At 41.7% G+C, this 16,038-nt stretch overlaps 2 protein-coding genes across 2 annotated transcripts in view; one reads left to right on the forward strand and one right to left on the reverse strand.

Moving 5' to 3' along the window:
* Positions 1 to 274, reverse strand: part of SURF1 (SURF1 cytochrome c oxidase assembly factor) — a 32,818-nt gene extending 32,544 nt beyond the window's left edge. The window contains exon 1 of the mRNA XM_073599514.1: positions 147 to 274. Within this exon, the coding sequence (XP_073455615.1) occupies positions 147 to 197 (51 nt within the window). The 5' untranslated portion in view covers positions 198 to 274. The remainder of the gene's footprint in view (positions 1 to 146) is intronic.
* SURF2 (surfeit 2) lies at positions 265 to 9,495 on the forward strand. Its single transcript, XM_073599515.1, has 6 exons — positions 265 to 409; positions 1,313 to 1,461; positions 3,361 to 3,464; positions 4,165 to 4,338; positions 7,103 to 7,215; positions 7,302 to 9,495. The coding sequence occupies exons 1-6, from the start codon at positions 335 to 337 to the stop codon at positions 7,380 to 7,382; spliced, it is 696 nt and encodes a 231-aa protein (XP_073455616.1). The 5' UTR covers positions 265 to 334; the 3' UTR covers positions 7,383 to 9,495.
* Positions 9,496 to 16,038: the final 6,543 nt, after the last annotated feature.

The raw sequence follows: 16,038 nt of genomic DNA on the forward strand, positions 1-16,038 counted from the left end.
ATCTTCCAGAGGTCAAGTGGATTGTGAAGGAATTGCACGATGATGAAAGGTGCCTGTGACTGCTGAGATCATTCACCTATCTAATGACAGCTGCATGTAAGGTAAGTAGTCCCATGAGACCCACTCAGCCATTCCCTGACCCTCACCTTCCCCTCTCTCACGCCCCGCCGATACAGTGACAACCACACCGCGGCCATTCTTTCCTCCTTCCGCCACTTCCGGGTCACGTGCCCTGGTCACCATGGAGACGAGAAGCAGTCCTGTGGCGGCCATCTTATCGTAGCCCAGATGAGAGGTTTCTTCCTCTTGCGGACGGGAGACACGTGCTGCCAGCATGGAGGAGCTGGCGGAGGATGTGCGGGTTTTTCTTCTCCAGCACCCCGAGCTGCAGCCAGTCCCGGGAAATAAGGTGACCGTCTACTTGGGGAGTGCCTGTCCCAGGGAGGGGAGAGTTTGGTGATATTAGGAGTACCTGGCCCAGATCTGTTGCTCATACATATGTCATAGATGTGTGTCTTGTACCTAGGAGGAATCCTCCAGTAGGACTGGGTGATATTAGGGCGTACCTGGCCCAGATCTGTTGCTCATTCATATGTCATAGATGTGTGTCCTGTACCTAAGAGGAATCCTCCAGTAGGACTAGGTGATGACATGAAGGGACATCACATGGCTGTGATTTATTCTCATGTGGAATAACACTTGCATCCCCCCTGACACCGTGGAGTAGATTTACTGAATCTGGTACAGATATGCACGATAGCCAATCGGCTTCTAACCTCAGCTTGTTCAATCAAGCCTTGACAATAAGCCCTCGTTCACATTGAAGCAACTTGCCATGCGATTTGACAGGTCAAATCACATGACAAGTCACACCCTATTGTCCGCAATGGCACTGTTCAAATCGGTGCGGCGCAGACTTTGCGGTGCCGCATCAATTTGAAACCGTAGTTCCTGCACTACTTTTGGTTATTTCAGGTGAGACTTTATCTGAAATTACACGATTTCAAAGCCGCGTCATTGCAACTTGGAAGACATCTGTGCATGAAGCTGCACAGATGTCTTCCAAGTTGCAATGACGCGGCTTTGAAATTGTGTAATTTCAGATAAAGTCTCACGATTTCAAAGCCGCATTCAATGTGAACGAGGGCTAAAATCTGGAAGCTGATTGATTTCTATGCAGTAGTGAGCCTGTTTCTGCACTCTACAGCGATAATAATTCTCCTTCCATGTGTCTGCCTAGTAGGGGTCCATTTTGGGGCTCCCTGCCGTGTCCATCCTGTGTAGTTTACTAATCTGGTCTTCTCCTCCCCAGGTCCGTTTCACCCTGACTGGACATGAGCTGCCATGTAGACTCCCTGACCTGCAGAACTTCACCGCTGGGAAGAAATACAAAAATCAGCTGGAAGTATCATTTGATGGCAGCAAATATGAGCCCCACATTGTCCCCAGCACCAAGAACACGTATGTCAGCTGGTATCTTATTTTGTACTGAGGATTTAACGTTTTTATTGTTGCTACAATTTCCACTTGGGGGAGAGTTTTCCACCTTACTGTTCAGCTGTCATGGTGTCACTGGGACAGGTACAGAGAACGAATCCCTCAAATGGGGTCACACGTGACATATCAGCCAGCTGATAAACATGCACAGTCTATAGTTTGTGAAATATTGCATCCTCGTTATCTCTTCTGCCAAAAAAACTGCAAATGGTAATTTTTTCTATTGAATTTATACTCCTAAATAAGGATGAGCTCCGGCGTGTTCGCACACCCCACGTGCAGAGCCTGTCAAGAAGTCGGCACTGCGCCAATCACAGGCAGTGAGACATTGTCCCGATGTGTGGCTGCAGAGATCAGGCGATGTCTCTCTGCCTGTGATTAGCGCAGTGCTGACTTCCTGGCGGGCTCTGCACGTGGGGTGTGCAAACACTCCGGAGCTCATCCTTACTCCTAAACCCCTACTGGATTATAATTGGGGGATTGCTTTATTATATAACTTTTCTGCACTGGGATCTTCAACTAAGGCCATCATGGGGATGTCCAGGGGATAAAATACAATTCTGTATATTTAATTCAGTAACAAATTTGTGAGAACAAGCTTGTAAAAATGTTAAAGCCATATTAAAAACTAAACTCTGCAAAAAAAAAAAAAAAACCCTGAAATTTGGCACTTGCTGAAAATAATGCCATTCTATTACATTAGAGTAGTTGTAAACCCTCACTTATACCCAGTGAAGTGAATAGACTCAGGTGATACACAGAGATGAAACCAAATCAGCCTACATAAGTTTTACTTGTTTATCTGCCGCAATCTCTTCCCTACATCCCTTCAAAAGTGCACAATTGTGATAAAATCCTCCTTCTGTCAGAAGCAGAGAGGAGGGGGCAGAGAGCTGCAGTTAGAGCTCCTTCACACTGTGTGAGAGCTGATTGGAGGAAAGGGACACCCCCGCCTTCACTCAAGGCACCAGGAATGAAGGAACATGCAGAGCTGTGTGCTGATCTCCCTTCCCCGTCACAAATGTATGTGTTAGCGAAAACTTCTCAGAAGTGACTCATGCTGATAACAGAGGAACGAAGCACTAGAGAGAAATGACACTCAGAGCTTTGTAGATAGACAAGTAAACACCACAGATATATGTGCTTAGTTCAGATTTCATGACTGGGTAAGGATGAGCTCCGGCGTGTTCGCACACTCTACGTGCAGAGCCGCCAGGAAGTTGGCACAGCGCTGCGCTAATCACAGGCAGTGAGACATTTCCTGATCTCTGAAGCCGCACATCGGGAAAATGTCTCACTGCCTGTGATTAGCGCAGCACAGTGCCGACTTCCTGGCGGGCTCTGCACGTGGAGTGTACAAACACACCGGAGCTCATCCTTACGACTGGGATTTACAACCACTTTAACATGTTGCTGTAGGATGGGAGGGTAGAGCAGTGGCTTAATGGTTAGCACATCATGCCTTGCAGCACTTGGGTCCTTGGCTTGAATCTTGGCCAGGATACCATCTGCATGGTCTTAACGTGTAATAGGTTTCCTCCTGGTACTCTAGTTTCCTCCCACACTCCAAACACCTACTGGTAGTGAAAAAAAAAAATTGTCAAAAAAATTCTATGGAAACTGTTTTCCAGCATGTCTGATATGGTGCCCATAAAATCGCAGTGTGTTTGATATGACTGAACGTCGGAAGGAAATCATCCACAGATACAAGTCAGATTATTCTATTTATCAACCTAGAAAGGTGACTGGTGGAAATCTTTAGGTATAACTGAAGCACTTATCAGTGATAGCCAGGCTGATTTTATCTGTGCGACTAATGAAAATACAGTAAATGTGACTAAATGATCGCTATTTTCCTTCCAGAGGGCAGCTGTTCTGTAAGCTGACACTTCGTCACATCACAAAGCGCCTGGAAGATGTTGAGAGGCACGTAAATGGAAAACGCTACCAGCGAGCGCTGCTTAAATGTGAGTTATGTGCAGATTCCTCACCAACTCTAGTTATGAATACATGAGCAATGGTGAAATAATGACACTCTTCAGCACTTGCATTGTCCACATCCTTCTGCTTATAGGAACAGGCAGAATATGACTTCCTAGTTGTGTTTTCTATATGACCTCCTTCCGGTATTTTTTTCTCTGTTCTCTGTGGAAGGCACATGCAGAGCTTTTTGCCCATTGTTAATACCCCTCTGCTGTGCACACCGACATTCTGGAGCTAGCGATAGTGAACGCCATCTGAATGACTGCTGCTCCATGGAAAGAATAGTGCTTGGCAGTATGATGAGGTCTGTCATGTAAAATCTTCATTCCCAATGTGCTCATGCTCTAGGAATGTTTTCTTTCTACACGATCAGACTTTTCCAGTGATCTCTTGCAAAATAGTTTATGCTTTCACTAATTTCTTTTCAATATTGCTAATGTTTCATTAATAAAAGACCACTGTACACCACTACCTCTGAATATAGGTGAATAGAAGATTATACCATAGGGTGTGTAAAGTTTTTTTTATTTTTTTTTTTTTTTTTTTTTGGGTGTGTTGTATCTTAAGTCAACCACACACTCTACAAGAAGCATGAGATAGGACTGGATTAAGGAAAGTTGCACAGAGCATAATGCATGTAGATAGCTTTTGATAAATCAGTCTCCTGACTTTTTTTCTTTTCAGATGAGGAATGCCAGAAGCTGGGGGTGGAATATGTGCCTACTTGTCTCCAGAACAAAACCAAGCAACGAAAATTTGCGGATGAGCGAAAACCTGACAAAAAAGAACTGTGGGAGCCAGATGATGGCAGTGGTGAAGACAGTGACTCTGGTGACAGTATGAGCGACCTTTATCCAGGTATTGGTAATCACTTGCTACTGCAGCCAAAGAATCCGCTGCCAGCTTATTTGCCACAAGTTCAAACAAAAAGCTGTAGTCTTCCATGTTTGTCGTAAAGCTTGCATCAGGTGTTAACCACTTCAGCCCCGGAAGGATTTAGCCTCCTTTCTGACCAGGCCATTTTTTGCAATACGGCCGTGCGTCTCTTTACTGACAATTGCACGGTTTTGCAATGTTGTACCCAAACAAAATTTTATGTCCTTTTTCTCGTTGTTCCTACTTAGTAGGAACACATGATCTGTCTTCTCTCCCCTGACAGAACCAGATTTGTGTGTTTACACACACAGATCCCGGTTCTCGCTCTGTCACGAGCTATCGTGGGTGCCCAGCGGTCGTCGGGCATGCGCATCAGCTCTGCGGATGTACGCCTGCTACAGCGTCTTAAAGAGCCGACGTACAGCTACAAGGGCTCACGCAGCTATGCAAACTGCGGCTCGTCGGGAAATGGTTAAGGTGGCTCCTTTTGTATGTTAAAGGATAAGTTCAGCTTTGGGAACATGTTACTTGTTCCAACCATTTTGGGGTGGAATATGTATCATGTTCCCACTCCTGCAGTGGCTTGGCGATCTGAGCCCTGTGTGTGACAGAAGTACGGGGAGATGTTCCCTTTTCCCACTGTCACATTTTAAGAGTGCAGCTGTGGTGGGCTCTGCCCATGTCATTCATTCAATGAGTTCTGTTCAGGAATGAACTACAAGTTCCAACATCCTTTGCGGTTGTCAGCTTGTGGTTCTCAATGATCTACCATGGCACTTTGGTAGTTCATTGATTCTTCTTGTCAGTGTGAAACTGTCTGCAGGAGACCTGCATGGCACCCGCAATCTGCTGATCACTGGTGCAATGCTTTCCATGCTACTAAAAAAAAATAAATGCACATTTTTTTTTTTTTTTTTTTTTTTTTTTTTTAAAGTGCACTTATCCTTTAACAATTCAAGGAGATCTGTATGTAGTGGGGATTTATGGAGGCTGCCATGGCCTGCCTCTACATTTGAAAATACTAGTTTTCAATGTGATGCAAAGGATTCAGTACATAGTCAATGACAGATCAGGATTTCCCACTTCACCCCGACTTTCCTCATCTGCTTACTAATCCTGGTTGGTGACTGACACATTATTGTAACCAGAGACAGCCAGGATTTATGGAGACTGCCATTTCCCACTTTTGCTTCTGAAAATACTAGTTTTAAAGGCTTCAGTATTTTTTCTAAATCACTGACCAATTAGAATATTTGACTTCATCATGACTTTCCCTATCTGCATGCTTTTCCTGGTCAATGACTGACACAGTATTGAAGACAGACAGCCAGGAGACTGTCAGCCTCAGCATTTCTCTCAGTACCTTTCATTTTATAAGTTACACTATTTGTTAGGCCACTCTGTCTAATATGACCTTTAAAAAATATATATACAGTACTTGAAGCAAATGTTCAATGTACATTACTTGAATTACTCTGATACCTTTATTGGATCTGCAATCCAGAGCACACCACCAGATCTACCCCTCTATCATTTTCCCAATCCAGAGAAGAACACTTGATTTATCATATACACAATCTAAAGGATGACCCATTATCGACTTCCAAGTATGAAGCATAACATCGAGCCTGACCATTTTTTTGTATCTCCAAGCTGAAGCACTTTATTGTATTTCCAAACTGGAGCACCACACTTGACCTGATATTTTTTTTTTTTTTTTTTATTCATATACCCAGTTTGGAGCACAACACCTAACCTGGCCCTTTATTCACAAGCCTCATCTGCAGCAGGACACCAAGCATGATCTTTTATTCATAGTCCCAATCTGGAGCACAACACCTGACCCAAACTTATATCTATATCCCCAATCTGGAGCACATCTGACTTTACCCTTAAAGAATAAGTTCACTTTTAAAAAAGAAATGCCCATTTTTTAATTTTTTTGCAATTAACATAATGCGCATTTACTATTTTTTTGGTGCCTGGAAAGCATTGCACCAGCGAATCTTGGTGTGAGCTGTCTGCACCGTACATTGTATGGCCAAGCAGTTTTACACTGTCAGGAAGACTCAATGAACTACCACAGTGCTCAACAGCGCTGTGGTAGTTAATTGAGAACTACAAGCTGTCATCTGCAAAGGATGTTGTTACTTGTAGTTCGTTCATTCGTTCACAGATCTGTGTGAATGATGTGGCCATGTGAGGGGGGAGCCCCGTGGTTATCAAAAAGTGACAACTAGTACAGGGAACTTCTCTCCGTACTGCTGTTACAGGGAGAGAGAGCAGTAAGGGGAAAATGTAACCTGTTCCCAAGGGTGAACTTATCCTTTAATTTATATCTCCAATCTGGAGCACAATACCTGACCTCTCCCCCCCCCCCCCCCCCCAAAGAGGAAGCACACACTAGGTCTATATTCCCAGTCTGAATCACAATCCTATCGTAAATATATTTTATGGAGCACAACACCTGATTTTTTATTTTTAATTTTTTTTAATCCTGTCTCCAATCTGAAGCCCAAAACCTGACCTTACTGTTTCTCCTATCCCCATTCTAGAGTATAACGCCTTATCTGAACATAGATTGTGGTCTATGTAGGATACACCAAATACGTAATTCTGATTCCCAGCTTTTCTTGTGCTTTTCTTTGCTACCCTTTTAAATTGCCTTTACTAACACTGTTGTTCTAAAACTTTGGGATTTATATATAATTATTCTCAACTGAAAAAAAAACTTTTTTTTTTGCAGATCACATGTTTACAAAGAAAACTATAGAGGGAGAAAATGGTGACTTTCAATCAGACAGCGATGAAGAGATGGAAGTGGAGGAGAGTGTTAACAGCCACAGGAAACGGACACAGGTATTAAGGTGTTAGGTTATAGAGCATTATATAATAAGGAATAATTATCAGTCTGATGTTGTTTTTCTCTCTCTCTCTCTCCACAGAAGCAGGCAGGGCCCTCCCACAAGAAGTTAAAAAGTCACCATAAGAAATATAAAAATGTCAAGAAGCCCTCAAAAAAATGAATTCCATCTTATCATATTCTCTAACTCCCCCCCCCCTTCAGTGTCATTTATATTACTGGTGGCAGAATGCTGTGTTGTCCTTTTATGAAAACTCTGGAAGATGATACAAATTCCAGAAACAGATGAGAGCTGGCATTGATCTATAATTAGCCCTCTGTGCTGCCATCTTGTGAAATGAAGTACTGTGGCATAAAGTACATTTTTGTAAGGATCACAATCTTAATTATTCCAAACCATTTTGGGATAAATATTTACATGTCTATTGCTTTTTTTTTTTTTCCTTCTGAACGTTAACTATTCAGACAGCAGGAAAGTGGCATTTCCAGCATCATGCAGCGGTTGAGGCCTGTTCACGCTCTCACACATACACACACTGGGGTCACTTCAGTGCTCACTTCCTGTTGTGGTATGTGAAATAAAAGTGCATTAGTTATTAGTTTACATATTCTGCACATTCATAATGGGGTTTCAGGTACCCAGACAGCGGCCCAGCTTTTGCCTGCAGAAACACCCACTGACGTGAGGAGGAAATGCTATTATCTGCAGACATTTCCATTCAGCACTGGAACACAAAAGCGTAATTGTGGAGGTGAACGGCAGTTCTTGTGTACTGGCTTCATCCACGGAGAAAATGAATATGCATTTCTGAAAATACCAGTTGCCTGGTTGTAGTGCCGATTCATTGGCTTTGATCCTTTTGGAGTCTCTGAGCTGGGAAAACTTTGCATAACAGAAGCCCTCCTCTACCTAATTATTATAGGTCTGTGATGCAAATATTGTAACCATTGGGTCAGTATGATCATGCAGTTCTCTTTTTCAGAAGAGATCACCAATGGCTGCCTGCAACATGACAGGTTTCCCTAAAGTACCAAATAAAAATTACTTACCTTGTGCTCATGTCATAATATTTGGGTCAAAATTATGATTCCTGTGGTCTGCATTGGTGGAACCATGAAGAGCGATTGTGAGGCTGCCTTGTGTAAAATGAAGATGGATTTCCACATTGAGGAAGCATAAACCTACCAAACCGTATCCCATCCAAAACTAGCCAGCAAGGTTGAATGAACTGGTTTGAGAACTCCAATTGCTCTGATTATTTTGGAATGCTTCTTATGCATACGATTGGAGATAATCTGTTTGTATGTGTTTTAAATGTCCCCTTTAGTGTTTTTCTTTTTTGTATACTTATCCAACAGTTCACATCTTTATGCATCAAATTAGGCCAATATACTGCCGGCATTCCAACAGTGGATAGGTTGGAATGGTTCCTGTCACTTGAGGACCTTCAAGGACTGGGTACCCTTTTCATGTTTAGGGTCCACTCCCTTGGACCTGTACAGCACCCTGCAGGAATGCCTTAGCGCTATAGTGTCCAGGATTCCACTTCGCAGGGTCCAGCACCCAGAGGCCGCATTACAGGCAAAACCTCTTTGTGAGGCTCAGGTACCATTTATCTAAGCATATAAAGCCTGTGTCAAATGGATGATTGGTCGATCCCTTGATTCATTTAAGAACCGTTTGTGGGACTAGAGACCTGGAGCTCAGAGAGCTCAAACAACCGTGGCATCCACTGGTAAAAAACTGAAGTGCTTCCTGTATGGGAGGGGTTATATAGGGGATCACTGTCTGTCTAAAGACCTTTGGTCTACCAGTGTCCATTCACCTGGAGGTGAAGTATAACCTAGCAGGTAATGAATATTAGCCGAACTCTGTGTCCCATGATGTATGAAAAAGAAATATGCGCTTACAGCGTCCTAAATAAAAACAAGCAGTAGAGAGAGGGTAATCCAACCCAGGGATTATCAACAGGTATGGATCATGTTCACGTCACAACTCCTGTATCTTTCCAACGCATTTCCCCGTAACAGGCTACGTCTGGGAATGAGGGATGGAGTAGGGACATCTAGCACCAATTTTAAAGCAGCTGGGACCCTGGAAGTCAATTGTATTACCATGTTGACCGAGGTCACCGCAACATATGATGTCAAAATATTGAATTATTTGCTGTTTAAATCATTTATATAAACAATTTGTATTTAACAACCTGCTAGAACAGTAAAACAATATAAAAAATTGATTACAAAAATTAATTAAAAAATGTTACCAAAAATAACGATCACATGGTTAATGCTTCCCTCAAGAAACACTCAATAATATGGTACATAATTACATATCTAACCAAAAATGGTGATGTAACAAGATATATAAAAACAGTAATTGACCAAAACATATTCCATATGAATGTAGAAGCTGAAAATATTTAGGTTCTTAAAAACACTATTTAAATGAGCAGGAACTCTATTATTCAAAAAGAAATTAATATCCCAGTCCACATTGAGACCATATGGACGGAAACTACAGAGGTCAAAATTCCAGCGAGTTTCATGTCTGGATATTCCCTCTTAAGATTACTTTCACGCCAATGTGGAGTGTATCTCTCAATTCCAATTACGAGGGATTGTTCCTATGACAATAGGCAAAATGTTTGGAAAGACTATGTTTGTCAAATCCTTTTCGTATGTTGGCCAGGTGTTCACCAATACGCACATTTAGTGCCCTGCTGACATATTGGAATCCATATGTAGATAACACCCTTTGTGCTACATGTGATGAATTATTTTATCTTTGGCTGCATTCACACCTGAGAGTTTTCAGCTCATAAAACGCCAGAAGAAACGCCCAGCAAGCAAAATCCCATTCATTTAATTATCCCGTTCACATCTGAGTGTTTTGTAGCCTTAAGCAAAACACCTGAAGCTCAAAAAAGTACACAAGCTTCTTTATGGGCAGATTACAGGCGGTTTTCTGCTTTTTTACATTGGTGACCTTTTGACCTGTGCAAAAACGCGCGACTTTCTGCCTGAAAACGAAACGCTCAGGTGTGATTGCAGCCTCATACATTTTTTTTTTTGTTGTGTGAGTGGATATAAAAGTGGTGGTACATAACGTTTTTTTAATTCCTACATACCTTGCACCTTCACCTTAGGTTCCAAAACATTAGGTTTAGGAGGCAAATCGACAATATTAGGGGCCAAAACATTCCTAAGAATCTGAGATTTATGTTTAGAAATGTTTTGGCTCCTGATATTGTCGATTTGCCTCCTAAACCTAATATGTTTGGGAACCTAACTGGATTCTTTTCCTGTAGAAGGTGCAAGGTATGTAGGAATTCAAAAACTTAATGTGCCATATAAATATAAGATAAAAAAAATTAATCACATGTAGCACCAAGGGCGTTACAGTTGTATGAAAAAAATGTAGGTACCCCTGACAATTTCCATGATTGTCATTTATAAATATTTGGGTGTTTGGATCAGCAATTTCATTTTGAGCTATCAAATAACTGAAGGACAAGTAATATTTCAGTAGTGAAATGAGGTATATTGGATTAACAGAAAATGCGCAATATGCATCAAAATGAAATTAGACTGGTGCATAAATTTGGGCACCCTTGTCATTTGTTGATTTGAATACCTGTAACTACTTAGCACTGATTAATTGGAACACACAATTGGTTTGGTGAGCTCATTAAGCCTTGCACTTCATGGACAGGTGCATCCGATCATGAGAAAAGGTATTTAAGGTGGCCAATTGCAATTTGTTGTTTTCTTTGACTCTCCTCTGAAGAGTGGCAACATGGGGGCCTCAAAACAACTCTCAAATGACCTGAAAACAAAGATTGTTCTACATTATGGTTTAGGGGAAGGCTACAAAAAGTTATCGCAGAGATATAAGCTGTCAGTGTCCACTGTGAGTAATAGTGAGGAAATGGGAGACCACAGGCACAGTTCTTGTTAAGGCCAGAAGTGGCAGGCCACATAAAATATTGGAGGAAAAGGCGAAGGATGGTGAGAATGGTCAAAAACAGCCCACGGACCACCTCCAAAGACCTACAACATCAACTTACTGCTGATGGTGTCACTGTGCATCCTTCAACAATTCAGTGCACTTTGCACAGGGAGAAGCTGTATGGGAGAGTAATGCGAAAGAAGCCTTTTCTGCTTACACGCCACAAACTGAGTCGCTTGAGGTATGCAAACACACATTTGGACAAGCCAGCTTCATTTTGGAATAAGGTGCTGTGGACTGATGAAACAAAGATTGAGTTATTTGGTCATAACAAGGGGCGTTATGCATGGCTGCAAAAGAACACAGCATTCCAAGAAAAACACTTGCTACCCACAGTAAAATTTGGTGGAGGTTCCATCATGCTGTGTGGCCAGTGCCGGTACTGGGAATCTGGTTAAAGTTGAGGGTTGCATGGATTCCACTCAATATTAGCAGATTCTTGAGAATAATGTTGAGGAGTCAGTCACAAAGTTGAAGTTGGGGCTGGATATTTCAACAAGACAACGACCCAAAACAATGCTCAAAATCTACTCGGGCATTTATGCAGAGGAACAAGTACAATGTTCTGCAATAGCCATCCCAGTCCTGAATATCATTGAACATCTGTGGGGTGATTTGAAGCTGGCTGTCCATGCTCGGCAACCATCAAACCTATCTGAACTGGAGATGTTTAGTAAAGTGGGATGGTCCAAAATACATTCATCCAGAATCCAGACACTCATTACAGGCTATAGGACGCGTCTAGAGCAGGGGTCTCAAACTGGTGGCCCTCCAGCTGTTGCAAAACTACAAGTCCCATGAGGCATTGCAAGGCTGACAGTTAAAAGCATGACTCCCACAGGCAGAGGCATGATGGGACTTGTAGTTTCATAACAGCTGGAGGGCCACCAGTTTGAGACCCCTGGTCTAGAGGGTGTTATTTCTGCTAAAGGAGGCTCTACTAAATATTGATGTGATTTTTCTGTTGGGGTGCCCAAATTTATGCACCTGTCTAATTTCGTTTTGATGCATATTGCGCATTTTCTGTTAATCCAATAAACCTAATTTCACTACTGAAATATTACTGTGTCCTTCAGTTATTTGATAGATCAAAATGAAATTGCTGATCCAAACACCCAATTATTTATAAATGACAATCATGGAAATTGTCAGGGGTTCCTACACTTTTGCATACAACTGTATCTACCTCCTGGATTCCATTATGTTGTCAGAACCACCAGGGCACTAAATGTGCATATTGGTGAACACCTGGCCAACATACAAAAAGTATTTGACACACATAGTCTTTCCAAACATTTTGCCTATTGTCATAGGAAAATATCCAGATGTGAAACTCGCTGGATTTTTGACCTCTGTAGTTTCTGTCTATATGGTCTCAATGTGGAGTGGGATATGAATTCCCTTTTGAATAAGAGTTCCTACTCCTTTAAATAGTCTTTTTTATTAATCTAATTATTTCAGCTTCTACGTTCATATTTTCTTTTTATATTGTTTTACTGTTCTAACAGGTTGTTTAAATCATTTATATAACAATTTGTATTCAACAGCAAATAATTCAGTATTTTGACATCATATTTTGCAGTGACCCCAGTCAACATATTTATACAATTGACTTCTGCTGTCTCAGCTGCTTTAAAATTAGTACTTGATGTCCCTACTCCATCCCTAAACGTAGCCTGTTACGGGGAAATGCGTTGGAAGGAGACAGGAGTTGTGACATAAACATGATCCATACGTGTTGATGATCCCTGGGTTGGATTACCCTCTCTCTACCGCTTGTTTTTATTTACGATGCTGTAAGTGCATATTTTTAGCCCAATAAATCCTTTTTGTTTCTATAATATGCAATGAGCCTTCCCTCTTTTTAAACCCTATACATATATTGAGTGGAGAGTGCAGAGTGAATCCAGATTGGAGTGTGCTGGGCTGGGAAGCGGATCAGCAGGCTGTTTGACTGAACCATCGCGGAGGTCAGATTACATACTGGAGGAGTCCATACATCTGTTCACCTCATGCGTATCATGATCTCCTATAACTTAGAGATCATGGGGATCTGGTATACGGCACCTTTCATTTTATATTTGGAACACAGATTAAATATTACGTTGTCACTTGAATTGGTGTACATTATTTCTTGGCGCAAGATTTGATCATTGATTTAAATAAATACACATGGGCACTTAATTTGTGGAATTTGGTTTTATTAATTTTGTCATCATGTTGGTAAAATCACAAGTTTAAATATTCTGTGTTGGGTCACAATATTTAATTTTTGTTGGTTTACACAAAACAGCGCATATCTTTTATATTTTGTGCACAACTATATGATTTATGTTTGTATTGGCCAAGGTAATGTGGCACTTGCTAATTTTTGCACAAAGGAGTGGATGGTTGACAGGTGTTATGCATAAGTCACTTTAATTATCACACCAAGCACTATATTCCTAAAGGGATGGCTATTTTGTTATAATGTTTTTTTTTTTTTCTTTTTCCATGTATAGCACTATAGAAGATTATTTATTAATACATACATTGAGACAGAAGAAAAGATTTGACCAACACTCATGTGAAGCACTAAGAAATTACATAGATGCTTGATGCACAATGTTGCAGTCATAAGTAAAGGGCAAGAATTCGAGGAAAGGAAGTGGAGGAGGCCAGTATTTTGGCAAAATCTTTACCTGTGTATCTGTACAACCAACTAGGTTGGCAAGAGAACCAGTTCAAGAAATACAATTAGCTAGTAATAAGTGTAACCTGCAAATTGAGTCCACAGTTCATAGTTTATTCACAGCAGTAGTGGATAAGGGAAACTGAATCCTGGGGATGCCTTGCTGCTCTCTGCACCAGTGGGACACCAGAAACTGAAAACAGATATCTTTTTATTGTTTAAATAAAAACAAATTAAAATACACTTACAAAATCAGGCTTGTATAAAGCATTGCACCCATTTGATCGCGATATTGCCGTTGGTGTAGTCTTCTCACGCTGACTCGCATTATTGCCCATGGCTTCAGCTGCAGCATAACACTCGTTCCCTCAGCTGACAAGCCGCTGAGCTCACAGCAAGGCTGGTGCAAGGTCACCTGACAGACCGGCTCCTTGCACGGCCCTGCATGAGAGGGAAGATAGGCAGCGGATTGGGAGGTAGTATAGTTGCAATGCATTTTGGAGGGGCGGGGGAATAGGATTTTGTACTCACCATAAAATCCTATTCCTAGAGTTAAGAAATACAATGAGTCTGTCAGCTTCAGGCTATACTGCCATTGGAGGATTGCACACTGGTGAACAAAATTGTAGGCAAGCCCAGGAAAACTCATTCAACTATCAGCATACCTTTAGATTTGTACCAGAGCAGTAGATTTCATGATCATAAACATAGAAGGGAGAAGGGAGACCTATGTCCCTAAATGGATTCCATGGAAAGGATTTTAAGGTGAGTAAAAAAATATTATTCTTGTTCATTCAGGAATGAGACCTACAAAAGCAGTCCGAGAGGGGGGGGGTAAATAAAGAAAACATTCGAACAGGCCCATTAATACAATAGAAAACTGGGGACTGCCTGCAGCTCAAAGTCAACTGAAAGACCTTACTCCCCCATCTAGAATAAGATGAGGCCTCAATGCTCACATGGTAGAACTAAGAGAAAGTGTGAGCAAAACACCAGGTGGCAGCCTTGCAGATCTGAGAAAGAGTAGGCTGATGCCAAAAAGAACCCACCAATCTAGGATAATGCGCCTTGACAGAAAAGGGTGGAAGTAATCCTAGAGCCCATAAGTTTGAATGATGGTTGAATGAAAAAAAAATGATTTGCCTGGAGTATGTATGTTCTCCCTGTGCCTGCGTGGGTTTCCTCCAGGTACTCCAGTTTCCTCCCACACACCAAAGACATGCTGGTACGTTAATTGTCTCCTGTCTAAATTGGCCCTAGTATGTGTATATCTGAATGTGAGATAGGGACCTTAGATTGTAAGCTCCTTGAGGGCAGGGACTGATGTGAATGTACAATGTATATGTAAAGCGCTGCATAAATTGACAGTGCTGTATAAGTACCGGAAATAAATAAAAATAAATTTGCTTCTCCCATCAGCACACTTGTGTTGATGGGGGAATTGTATTCTGACAGTGGGGAGAGTTCCCAGATGTCAGAATACAATGATCAGTGTTGCCAACTATAGCAGGCGGCACTGATAGAGCAAAGAAAGAAAAGAAAAAAAAAAACCCAGACAGGCCTGTTGTACAGAAGTCAATCGAGAGATCAACTTCTGTGTAACCAGCATGCCCATAGGTGGATCGTAATTCAGCCGTTCCCTGTTGAAATGCCTGAATTTTGATCTATGGTAAGCTTTACAAAGTTGCAAAAAGGGAATCGGCCTCCCTGCTAGAAGCAGAGGCTGACAAACTCTCACAGTCCAAACCACATCCAAACAACGGAGTGAAATTTTCTTGGTGTGAACTGGAGCCGGAAGGGGGAACAGAAGAATTATGTCATGGTTAAGGTGAAAGACAAAGACTACATTAGGTAAGAAAAAAGTCACCACCTTGTCCCTACGTGAGATTAAAAAGGGTTCCTTCAAGATAAAGTTGCCATCTCTATTCTTTACCATTGTAAAACCTGGGTGGCCTTAGCGTTCCCAATCTATGGAAATATTACATGGCTGCACAAATAGCACTATTGATAAAGCTCCATGCTACCTATGAACATTTGTTGTGGTCCTCCTTGAAAATGATGTACTGCTCGCCTGTACCGATATTCAATTCAATATGGCTTCCCCCATCACATCGACCCCATATTGTCGATCCAATG

The sequence above is a fragment of the Aquarana catesbeiana genome, linkage group LG09 (assembly GCF_042186555.1).
Source record: "Aquarana catesbeiana isolate 2022-GZ linkage group LG09, ASM4218655v1, whole genome shotgun sequence".
Taxonomy (NCBI): Eukaryota; Metazoa; Chordata; class Amphibia; order Anura; family Ranidae; genus Aquarana; species Aquarana catesbeiana.